This window comes from Scleropages formosus, chromosome 10 (genome assembly GCF_900964775.1).
Source record: "Scleropages formosus chromosome 10, fSclFor1.1, whole genome shotgun sequence".
In the NCBI taxonomy this organism is placed as follows: domain Eukaryota; kingdom Metazoa; phylum Chordata; class Actinopteri; order Osteoglossiformes; family Osteoglossidae; genus Scleropages; species Scleropages formosus.
In genome coordinates, this window is record NC_041815.1 from 30,728,529 (window position 1) to 30,749,235 (window position 20,707).

General features: G+C 49.3%; 1 protein-coding gene across 1 annotated transcript in view; it reads left to right on the top strand.

Annotated features, from left to right (window-relative positions):
* The first annotated feature begins 3,903 nt into the window (after positions 1 to 3,903).
* The window catches only part of LOC108934050 (uncharacterized), a 29,525-nt gene continuing 12,721 nt past the window's right edge, over positions 3,904 to 20,707 (top strand). Inside the window, exons 1-13 of the mRNA XM_029255898.1 lie at positions 3,904 to 4,164; positions 4,429 to 5,226; positions 5,331 to 5,552; positions 5,789 to 5,912; positions 6,036 to 6,928; positions 11,478 to 11,586; positions 15,031 to 15,243; positions 15,780 to 16,123; positions 18,350 to 18,513; positions 18,676 to 18,970; positions 19,235 to 20,032; positions 20,138 to 20,359; positions 20,566 to 20,689. Coding sequence (XP_029111731.1) covers positions 3,904 to 4,164; positions 4,429 to 5,226; positions 5,331 to 5,552; positions 5,789 to 5,912; positions 6,036 to 6,928; positions 11,478 to 11,586; positions 15,031 to 15,243; positions 15,780 to 16,123; positions 18,350 to 18,513; positions 18,676 to 18,970; positions 19,235 to 20,032; positions 20,138 to 20,359; positions 20,566 to 20,689 — 4,567 coding nt within the window. The remainder of the gene's footprint in view (positions 4,165 to 4,428; positions 5,227 to 5,330; positions 5,553 to 5,788; positions 5,913 to 6,035; positions 6,929 to 11,477; positions 11,587 to 15,030; positions 15,244 to 15,779; positions 16,124 to 18,349; positions 18,514 to 18,675; positions 18,971 to 19,234; positions 20,033 to 20,137; positions 20,360 to 20,565; positions 20,690 to 20,707) is intronic.

A 20,707-nucleotide genomic window follows, 5' to 3' on the forward strand; every position in this document is an offset into this window, starting at 1 on the left:
AGTGGCTGATCAGCAACACCTGCTGCCGTCCCAGGGAACACCACATAAAAGAGTGCCCTGAAAGTACCTCTGTGTGGAACCTTCCAGATAAGCACCTACAGTTATCTTCCCTTGACACTGTTTGTTTGGGGTTTCTGATTTTGTTCCTTGAATTGGCTATGGATTTCAAGTATTGTCTATTCCTCTGACCAATGTTTGACCTCTGACTGTCTCAAGACCATTCTTGTGCCCAGCCCTTGAAATAAAACCTCTGAGCCCACACTTGTGTCCGTCGCTGATTCCGGACCCCAGCATGACAGAAGGTTCCACCAACACAACGAACGCAGTGGAGCTCAGACGCCTGCAACATGTTGTCTTCATGCAAGGCACCTGGATAGGAGCTCAGGCGCAAGCCCTGAATGGGACTGAGGACACAGTCCATGGGCTGCTTGCAGCAGTGCAAGACAGTGGGATTATCCTCACCACTGAGGATCCCACTGCGATCACGAGAGACCCAGCATGACACCACCGGAAACCCCCTGGACTGGAAGAGCACCTTGCCACATCGAAAACTTACGATGGTTTGCCTGAGAACTGCCAGGGGTTGCTCATGCAGTGTGAGCTGTTGTTCATAAGTTCTCCACAAACATATCAGGCAGATGAACTGAAGATAGCCTTCATTATGGCTCTCCTCACCGAGCTGACACGACATTTGACCGCATTGTGGCCACATGCACCCGGATGACTTAACGCCGACTTCTGAAAAAGTTTGAATCAGTCCTTGACCAACCGCTCTCCACACAAGCCGCCAGCAACCATCCGTCCATCATAGGTTCATCTGTGGGTTTAGTACCATCGCAGCCCCCCTTACCGTGCTGACCTCAAGCAAAAGCCCCGGGTTGCACTGAACCAGTGCTGCCGACCAGGCCTTCCAGGAACTGCAGGCCCGGTTCACCTCTGCCCCGGTGCTCAAACACCCTCACCCCTCTTCCATTTGTCGTAGATGTGGATGCCTCGTTAGTGGGGGTAGGGGCAGTCCTTTCCCAGAGGCAAGGGAACCCTCCAGAGATGTGCCTCTGCGCATACTTCTCCCACAAGCTCTTTCCATGGCAGGCTGCCCCGAGTCAGGTGCCCACGGTAGACGACTGGTACCGGGAAAGTGCTGAGACCTGGCGTTCAGTCCAGGACCATCTCCAGGAGCGCACCGCACAGTACAAGAGACAGGCGGACCGGCACTGTCATACCCTGTCTTTCCTGCCTGGACAATGGGTCTGGTTTTCCACCTGCAACCTGAAACGGTGGCTGCCGTTAAGGAAGCTCACTCCCCATTTTATTGAACCCTACAAGGTATGCCACTGGATTACTCCTGTCACCTACCAGCGTCAGCTGCCACTAGGCATGCGCGTCCACTCTACTTTCCATGTGTCCTTGTTCAAACCCTGCAGCACCTCACTCCTCCAGCCGTCCGGTAGCGATGCGCCTCCTCCGCCAGTGCAGGTGGATGGGGAGCCAGCTTACGCAGTGTGGGCCCTGCTGGACTCCAGGCACAGGGGGACGGCGATACAGTACTTGGTGGACTGGTAGGTGAACAGTCCAGAGAACCATTCATGGGTTGCAGCTTGAGACATCCTGGACCCTGATAAGATTGCCGTCTTCCCCAGGGACCCCCCCCCCCCCCCCAGATCACCCAGTGCCTCGTTCTCGAGGGAACCCTCCCTCTCGGTGTAGGGCAGCTGGGGCCGCCTGTATGGGGAGGTACTGTCACACCCTCGCTCAGCAGCTGATCAGCGACACCTGCTACCGTCACGGGAACACCACATAAAAGGGCACCCCGGAAGCACCTTGATGCGGAACCACCCCAATGAGCAACAGCAGCGCTCTTCTCTTGATACTTCCTGTTTGTCTTTTCTGGTTTTGTTTCCTGGATTGTCTCTGGATTTTGAGTATTGTCTCTCTCTCCGACAGATGTTTGATCACCCGACCTGTGACTGTCCCAAGACCATTCTTGTGCCCAGTCCATGAAATAAAACCTGGGAGCCCGCACTTGTGTCCATCGCTGATTCCGGACCCCAGCATGACACCCAGCTACATAAATGGATAAATCATTGCAAGTAGGTTAACACTGTAAGTCGCTTTGGAGAAAAGCATCAGCATCTAAATGAATAAATGTAAATGTAAGTACTGACAGTGTGAGAAGAATAATGGCCAAGGACTCGTAGAAGGCCAGGAAGTCTTGAAGCAAGAAGAGGGTCTGGAAGCAATTGTTTTCATTCCATTATTTACATCTCAAAGGAGCTGTAACAAAGCTTGCAATTATTAACCTCATCTGACCCCATCTGAAGGAGATGGGCTTTGTTGTTCTCCTGTTGGATTTCTGAACACCATGAAACCTCTGTAAACAAACAAGCTCATTACATTTAACATTTATATATTTTACATGACCATTCATATTATTCATTTAGCAAACATTTTTATTCAAAGTAACATACAGCTCAGCAAATATAAAAGTGTATTTTACCAACAGCAAGAGAGACATAGACAAACTCATAAGACCCAGGTTCAAGTTCTACTCCCACGACTGAAGACTAAGGTACTTATTGTCACGCTGACGGAGGGAATAGAGCAATGGACTGAAGTGCAGTGCTCGTGGTTCTTTTATTGAACAGTGGGGATCAGGCAAAAGAGTAGTCGGAGGACAGGCAAGGGTCGAGCGATGAGCAGACGTAGTCCGAAGGTGAGAAACAAGAACTGTAGTCAACAAGGCAAGGATCAAAAACCAGGGAAGCAAACACACAAGGGATAAGGAAAGTGCACAGGAACTCAGCACAGCGATGTCTCTTTGGGAGGCTCTGCATCGAAGAGCTTCGAGGACACCCTTTTACGCTGGGCGCCCTTGATCGGCACCAGGTGTCGCTGAGGGACCGGTGGATGAGGGCATGACACATTCTGAATTCATGCAGTAAACACTGCCCATATATGTATGTATGTGGTTCATATATGTATGTGGTAAATGACCACTGGAATATATTAACAAGAACTAAAAACTTTGGAAGTGTGAATGGCGGAGGCAGGTATTTTGCAAACCATGTGGAAAATTTTGATTAAACCTTAAAAAGCTGCAACAAAACACCTTTAAAAATGTCAGCATTTTCTTCAAACAAAAACTGCAAGAAAATGTGTAGCATTTAGTTATGTCATTAAGATTTCTTTGTGTAGTGTAAAATATTTTTTGAATTCAGGAGAGAATTCTTGCAAAGTTCCCACAATGATGCGAAAAGCGTGACTCTGACTGTGTGGGAAAATCAGGTCTCCACCATGGTATAGTGCGTCACTCCAATAGGATGCCTTGAACCACTGACAACGCCCAAGTTGTAACTGCCCCTTATTCACCCACCCACCATATTCTTGCTGGTGGGAGGGGTAAGGTGTGGGGATATAGTATTTATACCTGGGGACGAGCCCTGTCCTGCCCGGTTGGAGTCATCGTTCAGTGGCAGCAGTGATGTGGACTGTGGCCATTGTTGTCCTCTTGGTGGTCGTCCTTCCCAATACCAATATTGTTGCCCTCCAGGGCTCATCGGGGCTTGGGTGCAAGCTGCTGGAAGGTTCTGTCCAAGCTGTACTGACAAAGCCTGGAGACTTCATAATCGGAGGTGTATTCATAATACACACCTCCCTGAAAACGACAGAGCTCATGTTCACACATGCTCCAGAGCCACTGCAGTGCAGCGGCAGGTTAGTGACACCTCAGGGAGTATTGTTTTTTCTCCAATAAGGAGGAATGTCATGTTATTGGCTATGGCACATTTTCAACAAGGTAATGTGAACTTCAAGGGTAAAGCTGCAGTGTTTTCCCATGACTCCACTTTGCTGTTATTGTTGTACAACAGTTTTGATTTCAGAGGGCTGCACTTTGCCCGAGCCATGACCTTCACCATTGAGGAAATCAACAACAGCACAGAACTGCTGCCTGGGATCAGGCTTGGATACCAGATCTACGACTCCTGTGCCTCCGTGTCACTGGCCACAAAAGCCGCTTTCCAGCTGATCAATGGCCTGGAGTCAACCTTCTCTCTCAGTGCACCATGCTACAAGTCCGCCACGGTTTCTGCCATTGTGGCTGAGTCTGGTTCCACAACTTCCATTGCTATGGCCCGAGTCCTCAGCCCCTTTGGCATCGCTCAGGTGAGCTTGCTCAGCACCTCGTCTTATTGTCTCAACTAATCTTTGAGTTTAGAGTTTCAGCTTCATAGTAACTATAAAGTCACAGCATGTTGTGCAGTGCACAGTTTTCCAGATGATTTAAATGCAGAACTCCAAGTCCATCAAGTGTGTTTCAATATGATCTCAGCCATGCATCCTCTTTACTCTCTTAGTAGTGCTGTTGTGTGTGATCAGACGCATCTGAACAGTTGCCCACCGTGCCCCCCTTTCTTTGGTGTTCCGTAGGTGAGCCACTTTGCCACCTGTGCCTGCCTGAGCAACAAGCAGCAGTACCCTACCTTTTCCAGGACTATTCCCAGTGACCAATTTCAGGCAGCAGCTCTTGTCCAGCTGGTCAAGCACTTTGGCTGGACATGGATTGGAGTAGTGCACAGTGACTCAGACTACGGGAACAGTGGCATGGCAGCCTTTCAAGCAGCAGCTAAGACAGAGGGAATCTGTATTGAATACTCAGAAGCTTTCTACAGGACCAACCCCCTCTCACGCATTCAACGGGTGGCCGAGGTTATCCAGAGATCTACTGCTCGGGTGGTCGTGGCATTCGTTTCCACTGGTGACATGATTGTGCTGTTGAAAGAGCTGTTGGAACTCAACCTTCCTCCACTGCAGTGGGTTGGAAGTGAGTCATGGATCACCAACTCCGACATGACCCGATTTAACATTTTTCTCGGTGCTGTGGGGTTTGGCATTCGCAGAGCTGTGATACCAGGCCTACGGACTTTCCTGCTAGACCTGAGCCCAGCACAAGCATCTGCTTCACCTATTTTACGAGAATTCTGGGAAAGCGCATTCAGGTGTCGTTTGGCAAGTGGTCCAGTAGGACCTGGGGAGCGAGTCTGTAATGGAAGTGAAAGTCTGCAGCAGCTGCAGAATGCCTACACGGACACATCCCAGCTGCGCATCACCAACATGGTGTATAAGGCAGTGTACGCAGTGGCACATGGCCTGCACAGCCTTGTGTGCACACAGAAGAACGGCTCCACCCTGCAATGTGACTGTGGAATGAAGCTGAACCCTTTGCAGGTGCAGCATGCTCCCGGGGTCATGTGGGTCTAACAACTGAGCGTCACATAAACCATAATGATTGTGACTGACAGCATCTTCTAACGAACTCCACTATTTTTCAGGTCCTGAAGCATATCCGTAAGGTGAACTTTACTCTCAATGGGAACCGCGTCTCCTTTGATGCCAACGGAGACCCTGTCGCTACCTACGAGCTGGTGAACTGGCAGCTGTCAGAGAACGGGCAGGTGGAGTTTGTGACTGTGGGGTACTATGACGCATCTGCACCAGAAGGGGAGCTCCTCACAATGACCAGGAACATCACATGGACAGGTGGCCAGTCACAGGTAGAGTTCTAAGTTGCTGTTCAACTGTGATTTCTCCATTTCACTTCTACATTTGCTGTGTCTTCTGCTTCAGCTATAATACCCCAGGCAAATGAACCTGAAACAGAAAATCTGAGTGTGACTGAATTGGAAATATTTTTATTGAACAACAATTTATTTGCAGTAAAACCCGCAAAGCGCTATCTCTTGATGAGTATGCTGACATGCTGCATGTCTGTGTGTATAAATCCCTGCAGGTACCCAAGTCAGTGTGCAGTGAGAGCTGTCCCCCAGGAACTCGCAAGGCTGTGCAGAGAGGAAAGCCTGTCTGCTGTTACGACTGTGTGCCCTGTGCTGAGAATGAGATCAGCAACGAGACAGGTGATGAGACCTGTCACGGTGTTTTTGTGATGAATTGTGCATTTTAGACACACTGCAGACAAGAAGAACCATGAGCACAGTGTATATCAGATCAGTGGAAACCATGCTATTTCTGTTCTGCAGACTCCCTGGACTGTGTCCGCTGTCCTTCCGATGCCTGGCCCAACCCCCAGGGAGACGCCTGCATCCCAAAGCCCATCGAGTTCCTCTCATTCAGCGAGTATCTGGGAATCATTCTGGCTGCAAGCTCAGTGGTTGGAGCATGTCTTGCCATTGCCATCGCAGCTGTGTTTTACCTGCATAAGGACACTCCTATTGTGAGGGCCAACAACTCAGAGCTGAGCTTCCTGCTGCTCTTCTCGCTCACCCTCTGTTTCCTTTGCTCTCTCACTTTCATCGGCCAGCCCTCTCAGTGGTCCTGCATGCTGCGTCACACAGTGTTCGGGGTCACCTTTGTCCTCTGCATCTCTTGTGTTCTGGGCAAAACGATAGTCGTGTTGATGGCCTTCAGGGCTACACTTCCAGGCAGCAATGTCATGAAATGGTTTGGACCTCCACAACAGAGACTCAGTGTTCTTGCATTCACTTTCGTACAGGTCCTCATTTGTGTGCTCTGGTTAACACTATCCCCTCCTTTCCCCAACAAGAATATGAAGTACTACAAAGACAAGGTCATTCTCGAGTGTGACGTGGGCTCAGCCGTGGGCTTCTGGGCTGTGTTGGGCTACATTGGTCTCCTCTCTCTCATGTGCTTTGTACTGGCTTTCCTGGCCAGGAAGCTGCCCGACAACTTCAACGAAGCCAAATTCATCACATTCAGCATGCTCATATTCTGTGCGGTGTGGATCACCTTTATCCCGGCCTATGTCAGCTCACCGGGCAAGTTCACTGTAGCTGTTGAGATCTTTGCTATAATATCCTCCAGTTTAAGTTTGGTCATGTGTATATTTGTTCCTAAATGTTTTATTTTACTGTTTAAACCAGAGAAGAACACCAGAAAGCACATGATGGGTAAAGTTCCCTCTAAAGCTCTTTGAAAGGAACTTGGTAACCAGAGCTTTGACAGTGCACACAGACGTTGTCCAAGTTTCCAGCACAATGTGGAGATTGGAGTATAGAGGTCATCATGACTAATCTCGTCCCCCAAGTGTGACTAGACTATCTACTGGACATGTCAACATCTGCAAATAAAATGTTTCTCAGGACTTATAGTGCGAAATTCTTGTGTTCTTGACACATTTTTCACATGACTTTAAACTTTGTGAATTTTTTTAATGTGGGATTTTAAGGAGAAAAATACAAAGACCATTTCCAGGAAAGGTAGAGATATTTTCTAAAGTAGAATAAAAACAAAAATCTGCCATCTATAAATTTTCTTGATCCTGACTGTAGAGCAGTTGAACTCTTGTATCACGCAAGAATGGATGAAAATTCCACTTGCAAAGTGCAACAATTAGCATTCTCAGTTCCCAAAGAATTAAAAAGTGTAATTAAAATGAAAGGTGATGTAACATGATGGTAAACATGCCTCTGTATGTTGCAGGCATCAAACTCTAAATTTGTTTACATATACAAAATGCAATTAAGTTGCTCAGTGAAAACACTGAAAATCTTTTTTGTGCTTTTGTCAGTTAAATAAAGAGAATTAACAAATAGCAGGTTCTTGCTTTTATTGCATTTTAGAAAATATACCAACTTTTCAGGAAATGGGGTTTGTAATTTTAAGGAGATTAAATAATCTTCAATCTAGATTCCACTTTCTTACTTTAAAAAGTAAAGCCCTCTGAATATGTCTCTAACTGGGAGAACTTCATGTTGAAATTGACTTTTTAAAACAATCTGAGGTTCTTTGGAGTCTGAATGATGAGTCACAATAAAGCTTAAAAAGATTTTATTACTATTCTGTTAGATTTCACAAGAAATTATCACAGGTCTATGCACACACATCTCAAAAGACGTACGGCCGCACTGATGTGAACACAGTCCTGTGTCTCCTGCTTGTGTCCCGTGTGTTTGCAATTTCCCCCCCTGCACATGCTGTTGCATCTTTTCACACAGCTTGAAACTTACTTATCGAAGCCTCAGCCTATACACCTGGTCTGTGAAAAATAATCAAGTTACAATGGCATTCTGTATTCTAGAGCTATCTACAGCATAGAGTTCAAAATAATATGTAAAGGAAAATACTAAATATGATAAATAATATAATGAAGACCAGAAAATATGATTTTCATATGAAAATACACTCACACACACACACACACACACACACACACACACACACACACACACACACTGACTGAAACTGCTTGTCCCGAGTGGGGTCATGGCAAGCTGGAGCCAAATCCAGCAACACAGGGTGTGGGGACACACCCAGGATGTAACGCCAGTCTGTCACAAGGCACCCCAAGCAGAACTCGAACCCCAGACCTGCCACAGAGCAGGGACAGGCCAAACCCACTGCGCCACCACACCCCCTATAGGAAAAATTCTGCTTTACGGAGATGTGGCTCACCACCAGCACGCCAGCCCATGCGGTCCAGCCCGAGGGCTTCTCAATCTACCGTGCAGATCGGACTGATTCATAGGGGAAAAAAGAGAGGAGGGGGCATATGCTTTCTTATTAACGACGCTTGGTGTACGACTGTGATTGCACAGAACTGCACTCCGGACCTTGAATGCCTTCCGATCAAATGCCGACCATTCCACCTGCCCAGGGAGTTCTCGGCTGTGCTCATGGCCGCAGTTTACATCCCGCCCCAAGGGAACACACACAGCGCTCTGAACGCACTGTACCACGTCATCACTAAGTACGAGAACAAGCACCCAGATAGCCTGTTCATTATCTCTGGTGACTTTAACCAAGCCGACTTCAGGAATGTGTACCCAAAATACTATCAGCACATCTCCTGTCCCACCAGAGGCTCATACACCCTCGACCACTGCTACACTTCACACAAAGGTGTGTACCACTCCCTGTTGCGTCCACACTACGGGCAGTCAGATCACGCCTCGATTTTGCTGCTCCCGGTCTACCTGTCTATAAGCAGAAACTGACACCAGAGGAACCTGTGATGCACACTGCACAGCGCTGGACACCAGAAGTGGAGGAAAGGCTCCAGGACTCTGCTTCAACTCTGTAGAGTGGGACAGGTTCAGAAACTCATCCTCCAATCTGGACAAGTATGCCACAGTGCTCACGGACTTCATCCGGTACTGTGTTAGTGTCTGCATACTCCATAAAACAGTCCGCTCATTCCCTAACCAAAAACCGTGTATTACCGCCGAAATCATAAATAAGATCCCCGCGCGTACCCGCGCGTTTCAGTCCGGAGACGCCACAAGAACTGTAAGTACGAGCTCCGCAAAGCCATTGCCAGCACGAAATGAGAATACAGCAGAAGGGTAGAATCAGAGTTTAACTGCACACAAGACACACGTAGGTTGTGGCAGGGAATCCAAACTTGAACAGACTATAAAGCACAGACGCGAACATTGACAGGCGCCTCTGCGTCTCTCCTTGACAAACTGAACGTGTTTTATGGCCATTTTGAGTTTGCGAACAAGGACTCCCCAGTGCGAATTCCCACAGCACTGCTTCACTCCAGTCTCACTGTCTCTGTGGCACAAGTGAGAAAAACTTTTAGCCGAATCAACATCCACAAAGCTGCTGGTTCAGATGGAATTTCAGGGCGAGTTTTAAAAACATGCAGCGAGCAACTAGCTACTGTCTTCTTTAACACCTCCTTAAAAAGGGCAGCTGTACCCACCTGTTTCAAAAACACCACCATTATCCCTGTTCCTAAGACAAACAAAGTGAGCTGCCTTAATGACTATTGCCCAGTGACACTAACCCCCATTGCAATGAAATGCTTTGAGAGGCTGGTACTGGTACACATTAAGGACACCATCCCTGACACTTTGGACCCACTGCAGTTTGCCTACCGCCACAACAGAGCCACTGAAGACACAATATCACGCACACTTCACACCACTCTGGCTCACCTGGACAATAAAAACTGCTTTGCAATTCTATTATTTGTGGACTATAGCCCAGCACTCAACACTGTCATCCTAACCAAGCTGATCCACAAACTACTAGGTCTGGGACTGAGTGCCACATTGTGTAACTGGATCCTGGATTTCCTCACCGACAGACCCCAGCGTGTGCAGATTGGCAGAAATACCTCCTCCCCACTGACCATCAGCATTGGCACTCAACAGGGAAGCGTCCTGAGCCTGGTGCTATATTCCTTGTTCACACATGACTGTGTGGCCAGGCACAGTTCCAACACCATCATAAAGTTTGCTGACGGTACCACCATTGTGGGTCTCATCACCAACAACGATGAGACGGCCTACAGAGAGGAGGTGAGGCTCCTGGGAGAGTGGTGCCAGGACAACAACCTGTCTCTCAATGTCAGTAAAACTAAGGAGCTGGTGATTGATTTCAGGAAACAGAATACAGTTCATGCACCCATCTACATAGGAGGGGACATTGTAGAAACAGTCAACAGCTTGAAATTCCTAGGGGTCACCCTCAGTGCCAAACTCACATGTACTGAGCACACAGCATCAACCATCAAAAAGGCCCATCAACGTCTCCACTTCCTCAGACATCTGAAGAAAGCCAAGTGCAGTGCTCTTAGGGTTTTTATTAAGCCACAGGGATGAAGCAAAAGAGTAGTGAAGGGACTGGCTAGGATTAGGCAAGGAGCAAACATCATCCAAAGGGGCTAACAGAATCATAGTCAGAAAAGTCAAGTGAAGGATAAAGGAACCAGGAAACCAAACACAGGAAGTAGAGTCCACAAAGCAGGGTAAAACAAAAACACATGCTCCAAGGCAAGAACCTCCAGGGAAGAGCTTCCGGGGTGCCTTTTTATCCAGTGTTCCTCTGATGAGCTGCAGGTGGTGCTGATTGACCGGCGGGCGTGACAGTATCTTCTGGAGTCACTTCGTCCATGATCCATTGAGTTCATGAAAGGTATAAATGTTCATGCCCATAAGGTATAAATGTTCATGATCATGCTCAGATCAATCCTTTACATAGCATGTGTTGTAACGTAAATGTTTATATGTATCTCAAAAAAAACAAAAAACTACTAGGAAGGTGATTAGGAATTGTCGATATTCTGGTAAAGTTTTATACAGTTACTTGTGTAATGAACATCGGTGCTTATAGTGAAGGAAATAAACTAACTGCGCCATGTCTGGTTCCGGAAGGAAGTGGCGGACCCAAGTGCAGAGCGGTATACGTGGTGTGTTCAGGGAAATCCAAGAGAGGTGGTCAAAGAACAGGCAATTAGTCTTCGAGGTGCAAACGTCGTTACAGGGAGAATCCAAAAGGCGAGGTCGGTACACAGGCAAGAGGTCGATGATCATAAAGAGGTACAGGTCGTGGGAACAAGGGACGGTATCGGGGAAGGCGTAAGGGAACAAGAGCGAGGAGCGAGGAGATCGCAATCAACAAGGCTGAACAACGTTCCACATCAGCTGCTGGTCTGACGCAGCCATTTATGCCCCAGTCTGTGCTGCGGCCCAGGTGTTCCATGTCGGCTCGAGGGTGTGGGCATGGCAGTACGCCCCCAGGAGCGGCCCCTAACACTCGAGGGCGACCAGGGGGACGGCCTCGAGGCCGGGGTGCGGGCCAATCCGGATGACTCCTGTGGAAGTCAGCGATGAGGCTTGGATCCAGGATGTTTTGTGCCGCCACCCAGCAACGTTCCTCCGGCCCGTATCCTTCCCAATCTACCAGATACTGAAGGACCGCTCCGCGGGAATCCAAGAGCGCCCTTACGGCATAAGTCGGTGCGCCACCGTCAGGCAGGTGTATCGGGGCCGGCGGCGCTGTTGCTAGCTGGTGTAGTGAGGTGGCCAAGGGCTTGAGGAATGACACGTGGAACGTTGGAAGTGTTCGTAGATGTTGGGGAAGTTGCAGGCGATACAAGACCGGGGTTACTTTGCGGGTAATCTTGAAGGGTCCGATGTACTTTGGGCTGAGTTTCTTCGACATGTAGGGTCCTTGGAGACCCCGGGTTGATAACTATACCCTCTGTCCTGGTGTGAGGGAGAGGGGCCATCGATGTCGATCGGCTTCATGCTTGATCCGGGTTTGAGATTCTAGGAGGTGTCGTCTTACAGCTGCCCACGGGAGACGAGGTGTTTTACTTGCGGTAAGCGCCGTCAACGGGGCGACGATCGCACTGAAGTTCCTGATGAACCGACGGTAAAAATTCGAGAACCCCAAAAACTGCTGAAGAGCCTTAGTGGTGGTCCGGCGAGGCCATTGCTGGATGGTCTGGACTTTTCTGGGATCCATAGCAATGCCGTCTCGGGTGAGGATGAACCCTAAGAAGGAGACCTGCTTCTTGTGGAACTCACACTTCTCCAACTTCACATATAATCTGTTCTGCAACAGTCGCTGGAGCACCTGTCTGACAGTCAGTACATGCCTGGCCAACGTATCAGAATAGATCAAGATATCGTCAAGGTATACAAGGACGCCATTGTTGATCATGTCCCCGAGCACATGATTCACAAACGCCTGGAAGACGCTGGGTGCGTTCGCAAGACCAAAAGGCATAACCAGGTATTCGTAATGACCAAGGGTGGTACTGAAAGCAGTCTTCCATTCATCACCCTCCCGGATACGGACCAGATTATATGCACTTTTCAGGTCTAGCTTCGTGAACCACTCTGCCTGCTGGATGTTCTCTAGGACAGCCGTGATCGAAGGTAGGGGATGTGGGTATTTCACGGTAATGCTATTCAGCCCCCGATAGTCAATACACGGGCGCAGCCCCCCATCTTTTTTTTCTATGAAAAAAAACCCGGAAGACGCTGGGGACATGGATGGACGTATTATTCCTGCTTCTAATGCTTCGGTGATATACTTTTGCAAGGCTATTTGCTAATGCGACTGCAAGGAGGCGTGGTACCTGGCAGGAGGTTGATTGCACAGTCCCACGGGCGATGCGGTGGTAGCTCGGATGTTTGCCTTTTGCTGAAAACTTCGGCCAGATCCTGATACTCGGGGGGAACTGGCACCTGTGGGGCGGATTCTGAGCTCTCTATGGACACAGCTCAGCAAGGTAACTTCAAGCAGGTCCTCTCACATTGGGGTCCCCAAGCCACCAACTCCCCAGTACTCCACTGAAAAACAGGATCATGGTGGGAGAGCCAGGGGAACCCTGGAATCAGGGGAAACTCCGGAGGCGTAATCAAAAATTAATTGTGACATTTCTTGGTGACATACCCCCACACTCACGGTCACTGGTGCCGTCCGGTGGTCCACAAAACCTCTCCCTAGGGGCTGGCCATCCAGGGCTTTCACTTTGAGACACCTCTCAATGGGTTTGAAGGGAATGCTATGCACCCGAGCAAAGCCAACGTCCATGAAGCACCCTGCTGCTCCCGAATCGACTATGGCTTGAGTCTTTACCTGCCCTGAGCCCCACGACAACATAACAGGTACAGCGAGGCGGTTACAACAAAGGGTTCCACTCACCTTGGCCTCAGGGCGGACAGGGCACTGGAGACGGAAGTGGCCGGGGTCACCGCAGTAGAGACACAGGTGCTTTTGTATTCTCTGCTTCCTCCTGAGCGAGACAGGAGTTTTCTGGGGCAGGTTCTGAAACTGGTTCTTGGATTCAGATCTGGTGATCCAAGGCAACAGCGGTTTCTATGAACCGATCTATGGTCCATCTTTCTCCCCGGAACGCCATTTCTTTGCAGATGCGTGGGTTTAGATGGTGAAAACCAACTAACAAAGCTTTCTCGCCCCAACAGCTGCGCTCCGCAAGGGTACAGAATTCTATGGCGTGCTCTGCCATGGGTCGGTTACCTTGTTGTAAGTCCATAAGTTTTTCACTCAGGTGTTCTTCAGGGTGAACCAGTCCGAAAACTGCAAGGAAACGGCTCCTGAACTGAGAATATGTGCTGGGTGAGTCATTTGTCCAGACTGCTGTCGCCCAATCAAGCGCTCTGCCCGTGAGCAGGGAGAGTATGTAGGTGATTCGGCTCTGTTCGGTGCTGTAAACAGGGGGCATACTGGAAAAAACGAGTTCGCATTGAAACAAGAAACCTTCACAGTGAGCCGGGGTCCCGTCAAAGCGGGTGGGGGGAGACAAGTGGAAAATGCGTGGTAGAGATGGCGTTGTGCTCGGCGAGTTGTTGCAGGACCGGCTGCGCGTTTCACGATGGGCGGCATGAGTGCTCGCGACGTGTTCAGCGCGCTTACCGTTTCGTTGTAGGAGGTGTTGAGGTTGTAGAGCGTCTGTTCTATTCCTTCCGTGCGTGCTTCACGAGAGTCCAACACCGCCTGTAGACGGTTCAGCTCCGCTGGGTCCGTATTTGAGGCGGAACCTTCTGCCATGTCTGGTTCCGGAAGGAAGCAGCGGACCCAAGTGCAGAGCGGTATACGTGGTGTAATCAGGGAAATCCAAGAGAGATTAGTCTTCAAGGTGCAAACGTCGTTACAGGGAGAATCCAAAAGGCAAGGTCGGTACACAGGCAAGAGGTCGATGATCATAAAGAGGTACAGATCGTGGGAACAAGGGACGGTATCGGGGAAGGCGTAAGGGAACAAGAGCGAGGAGCGAGGAGGTCGCAATCAACAAGGCTGAACAATGTTCCACATCAGCTGCTGGTCTGATGCAGCCGTTTATGCCCCAGTCTGTGCTGCGTCCCAGGTGTTCCATGTCGGCTTGAGGGTGTGAGCGTGGCAAACTGGACTTCACACATCTGCAGCTATGTCTCTTTCTCCTAAGGTAATGCACAAATTGTATTTCCTATAAGATGTACATTACTTTGGAGAAAAGCATCTGCTAAATGAATAAATGTAAATTGCTCCAGTAAAAGTATCCAGTGTCACGCGCTCACTCAGTGGCTGATCAGCAACACCTGCTGCCGTCCCAGGGAACACCACATAAAAGAGTGCCCTGAAAGTACCTCTGTGTGGAACCTTCCAGATAAGCACCTACAGTTATCTTCCCTTGACACTGTTTGTTTGGGGTTTCTGATTTTGTTCCTTGAATTGGCTATGGATTTCAAGTATTGTCTATTCCTCTGACCAATGTTTGACCTCTGACTGTCTCAAGACCATTCTTGTGCCCAGCCCTTGAAATAAAACCTCTGAGCCCACACTTGTGTCCGTCGCTGATTCCGGACCCCAGCATGACAGAAGGTTCCACCAACACAACGAACGCAGTGGAGCTCAGACGCCTGCAACATACTGTCTTCATGCAAGGCACCTGGATAGGAGCTCAGGCGCAAGCCCTGAATGGGACTGAGGACACAGTCCATGGGCTGCTTGCAGCAGTGCAAGACAGTGGGATTATCCTCACCACTGAGGATCCCACTGCAATCACGAGAGACCCAGCATGACACCACCGGAAACCCCCTGGACTGGAAGAGCACCTTGCCACATCGAAAACTTACGATGGTTTGCCTGAGAACTGCCAGGGGTTGCTCATGCAGTGTGAGCTGTTGTTCATAAGTTCTCTACAAACATATCAGGCAGATGAACTGAAGATAGCCTTCATTATGGCTCTCCTCACCGAGCTGACACGACATTTGACCGCATTGTGGCCACATGCACCCGGATGACTTAACGCCGACTTCTGAAAAAGTTTGAATCAGTCCTTGACCAACCGCTCTCCACACAAGCCGCCAGCAACCATCCGTCCATCATAGGTTCATCTGTGGGTTTAGTACCATCGCAGCCCCCCTTACCGTGCTGACCTCAAGCAAAAGCCCCGGGTTGCACTGAACCAGTGCTGCCGACCAGGCCTTCCAGGAACTGCAGGCCCGGTTCACCTCTGCCCCGGTGCTCAAACACCCTCGCCCCTCTTCCATTTGTCGTAGATGTGGATGCCTCGTTAGTGGGGGTAGGGGCAGTCCTTTCCCAGAGGCAAGGGAACCCTCCAGAGATGTGCCTCTGCGCATACTTCTCCCACAAGCTCTTTCCATGGCAGGCTGCCCCGAGTCAGGTGCCCACGGTACACGACTGGTACCGGGAAAGTGCTGAGACCTGGCGTTCAGTCCAGGACCATCTCCAGGAGCGCACTGCACAGTACAAGAGACAGGCGGACCGGCACTGTCATACCCTGTCTTTCCTGCCTGGACAATGGGTCTGGTTTTCCACCTGCAACCTGAAACGGTGGCTGCCGTTAAGGAAGCTCACTCCCCATTTTATTGAACCCTACAAGGTATGCCACTGGATTACTCCTGTCACCTACCAGCGTCAGCTGCCTCTAGGCATGCGCGTCCACTCTACTTTCCATGTGTCCTTGTTCAAACCCTGCAGCACCTCACTCCTCCAGCCGTCCGGTAGCGATGCGCCTCCTCCGCCAGTGCAGGTGGATGGGGAGCCAACTTACGCAGTGTGGGCCCTGCTGGACTCCAGGCACAGGGGGACGGCGATACAGTACTTGGTGGACTGGTAGGTGAACAGTCCAGAGAACCATTCATGGGTTGCAGCTTGAGACATCCTGGACCCTGATAAGATTGCCGTCTTCCCCAGGGACCCCCCCCCCCCCCCCCCAGATCACCCAGTGCCTCGTTCTCGAGGGAACCCTCCCTCTCGGTGTAGGGCAGCTGGGGCCGCCTGTATGGGGAGGTACTGTCACACCCTCGCTCAGCAGCTGATCAGCGACACCTGCTACCGTCACGGGAACACCACATAAAAGGGCACCCCGGAAGCACCTTGATGCGGAACCACCCCAATGAGCAACAGCAGCGCTCTTCTCTTGATACTTCCTGTTTGTCTTTTCTGGTTTTGTTTCCTGGATTGTCTCTGGATTTTGAGTATTGTCTCTCTCTCCGACAGATGTTTGATCACCCGACCTGTGACTGTCCCAAGACCATTCTTGTGCCCAGTCCATGAAATAAAACCTGGGAGCCCGCACTTGTGTCCATCGCTGATTCCGGACCCCAGCATGACACCCAGCTACATAAATGGATAAATCATTGCAAGTAGGTTAACACTGTAAGTCGCTTTGGAGAAAAGCATCAGCATCTAAATGAATAAATGTAAATGTAAGTACTGACAGTGTGAGAAGAATAATGGCCAAGGACTCGTAGAAGGCCAGGAAGTCTTGAAGCAAGAAGAGGGTCTGGAAGCAATTGTTTTCATTCCATTATTTACATCTCAAAGGAGCTGTAACAAAGCTTGCAATTATTAACCTCATCTGACCCCATCTGAAGGAGATGGGCTTTGTTGTTCTCCTGTTGGATTTCTGAACACCATGAAACCTCTGTAAACAAACAAGCTCATTACATTTAACATTTATATATTTTACATGACCATTCATATTATTCATTTAGCAAACATTTTTATTCAAAGTAACATACAGCTCAGCAAATATAAAAGTGTATTTTACCAACAGCAAGAGAGACATAGACAAACTCATAAGACCCAGGTTCAAGTTCTACTCCCACGACTGAAGACTAAGGTACTTATTGTCACGCTGACGGAGGGAATAGAGCGATGGACTGAAGTGCAGTGCTCGTGGTTCTTTTATTGAACAGTGGGGATCAGGCAAAAGAGTAGTCGGAGGACAGGCAAGGGTCGAGCGATGAGCAGATGTAGTCCGAAGGTGAGAAACAAGAACTGTAGTCAACAAGGCAAGGATCAAAAACCAGGGAAGCAAACACACAAGGGATAAGGAAAGTGCACAGGAACTCAGCACAGCGATGTCTCTTTGGGAGGCTCTGCATCGAAGAGCTTCGAGGACACCCTTTTACGCTGGGCGCCCTTGATCGGCACCAGGTGTCGCTGAGGGACCGGTGGATGAGGGCATGACACATTCTGAATTCATGCAGTAAACACTGCCCATATATGTATGTATGTGGTTCATATATGTATGTGGTAAATGACCACTGGAATATATTAACAAGAACTAAAAACTTTGGAAGTGTGAATGGCGGAGGCAGGTATTTTGCAAACCATGTGGAAAATTTTGATTAAACCTTAAAAAGCTGCAACAAAACACCTTTAAAAATGTCAGCATTTTCTTCAAACAAAAACTGCAAGAAAATGTGTAGCATTTAGTTATGTCATTAAGATTTCTTTGTGTAGTGTAAAATATTTTTTGAATTCAGGAGAGAATTCTTGCAAAGTTCCCACAATGATGCGAAAAGCGTGACTCTGACTGTGTGGGAAAATCAGGTCTCCACCATGGTATAGTGCGTCACTCCAATAGGATGCCTTGAACCACTGACAACGCCCAAGTTGTAACTGCCCCTTATTCACCCACCCACCATATTCTTGCTGGTGGGAGGGGTAAGGTGTGGGGATATAGTATTTATACCTGGGGACGAGCCCTGTCCTGCCCGGTTGGAGTCATCGTTCAGTGGCAGCAGTGATGTGGACTGTGGCCATTGTTGTCCTCTTGGTGGTCGTCCTTCCCAATACCAATATTGTTGCCCTCCAGGGCTCATCGGGGCTTGGGTGCAAGCTGCTGGAAGGTTCTGTCCAAGCTGTACTGACAAAGCCTGGAGACTTCATAATCGGAGGTGTATTCATAATACACACCTCCCTGAAAACGACAGAGCTCATGTTCACACATGCTCCAGAGCCACTGCAGTGCAGCGGCAGGTTAGTGACACCTCAGGGAGTATTGTTTTTTCTCCAATAAGGAGGAATGTCATGTTATTGGCTATGGCACATTTTCAACAAGGTAAACATTAATGTGAACTATAAAGGTAAAGCTGCAGTGTTTTCCCATGACTCCACTTTGCTCTTATTGCTGTACAGCAGTTTTGATTTCAGAGAGCTGCGCTTTGCCCGAGCCATGACCTTTGCCACTGAGGAAATCAACAACAGCACAGAACTGCTGCCTGGGATCAGGCTTGGATACCAGATCTACGACTCCTGTGCCTCCGTGTCACTGGCCACAAAAGCCGCTTTCCAGCTGATCAATGGCCTGGAGTCAACCTTCTCTCTCAGTGCACCATGCTACAAGTCCGCCACGGTTTCTGCCATTGTGGCTGAGTCTGGTTCCACAACTTCCATTGCTATGGCCCGAGTCCTCAGCCCCTTTGGCATCGCTCAGGTGAGCTTGCTCAGCACCTCGTCTTATTGTCTCAACTAATCTTTGAGTTTAGAGTTTCAGCTTCATAGTAACTATAAAGTCACAGCATGTTGTGCAGTGCACAGTTTTCCAGATGATTTAAATGCAGAACTCCAAGTCCATCAAGTGTGTTTCAATATGATCTCAGCCATGCATCCTCTTTACTCTCTTAGTAGTGCTGCTGTGTGTGATCAAACACATCTGAACAGTTGCCCACCGTGCCCCCCTTTCTTTGGTGTTCCGTAGGTGAGCTACTTTGCCACCTGTGCCTGCCTGAGCAACAAGCAGCAGTACCCTACCTTTTCCAGGACTATTCCCAGTGACCAATTTCAGGCAGCAGCTCTTGTCCAGCTGGTCAAGCACTTTGGCTGGACATGGATTGGAGTAGTGCACAGTGACTCAGACTACGGGAACAGTGGCATGGCAGCCTTTCAAGCAGCAGCTAAGACAGAGGGAATCTGTATTGAATACTCAGAAGCTTTCTACAGGACCAACCCCCTCTCACGCATTCAACGGGTGGCCGAGGTTATCCAGAGATCTACTGCTCGGGTGGTCGTGGCATTCGTTACCCCTGGTGACATGATTGTGCTGTTGAAAGAGCTGTTGGAACTCAACCTTCCTCCACTGCAGTGGGTTGGAAGTGAGTCATGGATCACCAACTCCGACATGACCCGATTTCACATTTTTCTCGGTGCTGTGGGGTTTGGCATTCGCAGAGCTGTGATACCAGGCCTACGGACTTTCCTGCTAGACCTGAGCCCAGCACAAGCATCTGCTTCACCTATTTTACGAGAATTCTGGGAAAGCGCATTCAGGTGTCGTTTGGCAAGTGGTCCAGTAGGACCTGGGGAGCGAGTCTGTAATGGAAGTGAAAGTCTGCAGCAGCTGCAGAATGCCTACACGGACACATCCCAGCTGCGCATCACCAACATGGTGTATAAGGCAGTGTACGCAGTGGCACATGGTCTGCACAGCCTTGTGTGCACACAAAAGAACGGCTCCACCCTGCAATGTGACCGTGGAATGAAGCTGAACCCTCTGCAGGTGCAGCATGCTCCCAGGGTCATGTGGGTCTAACAGCTGAGTGTCACATAAACCATAATGTTTGTGACTGACAGCATCTTCTAACCACATCCCCTCTTTTTTCAGGTCCTGGAGCATATCCGTAAGGTGAACTTTACTCTCAATGGGAACCTCGTCTTCTTCGATGCCAACGGGGACCCTGTCGCTACCTACGAGCTGGTGAACTGGCAGCTGTCAGAGCACGGGCAGGTGGAGTTTGTGACTGTGGGGTACTATGACGCATCTGCACCAGAAGGGGAGCTCCTCACAATGACCAGGAACATCACATGGACAGGTGGCCAGTCACAGGTAGAGTTCTAAGTCTTTGCTCGACTGTCATTGTCTTTGCTTGACTTTCTCCATTTCACTTCTACATTCGGATAATCAGAGCGTGACTGAATTGAAGAGGAAATACTTTTACTGAAAGGGAAATTTTTCGTAGTAACACCCGCAAAGCGCTATCTCTTGATGAGTATGCTGACATGCTGCATGTCTGTGTGTGTAAATCCCTGCAGGTACCCAAGTCAGTGTGCAGTGAGAGCTGTCCCCCAGGAACTCGCAAGGCTGTACAGAGAGGAAAGCCTGTCTGCTGTTACGACTGTGTGCCCTGTGCTGAGGATGAGATCAGCAACAAGACAGGTGATGGGACCTTTCAAG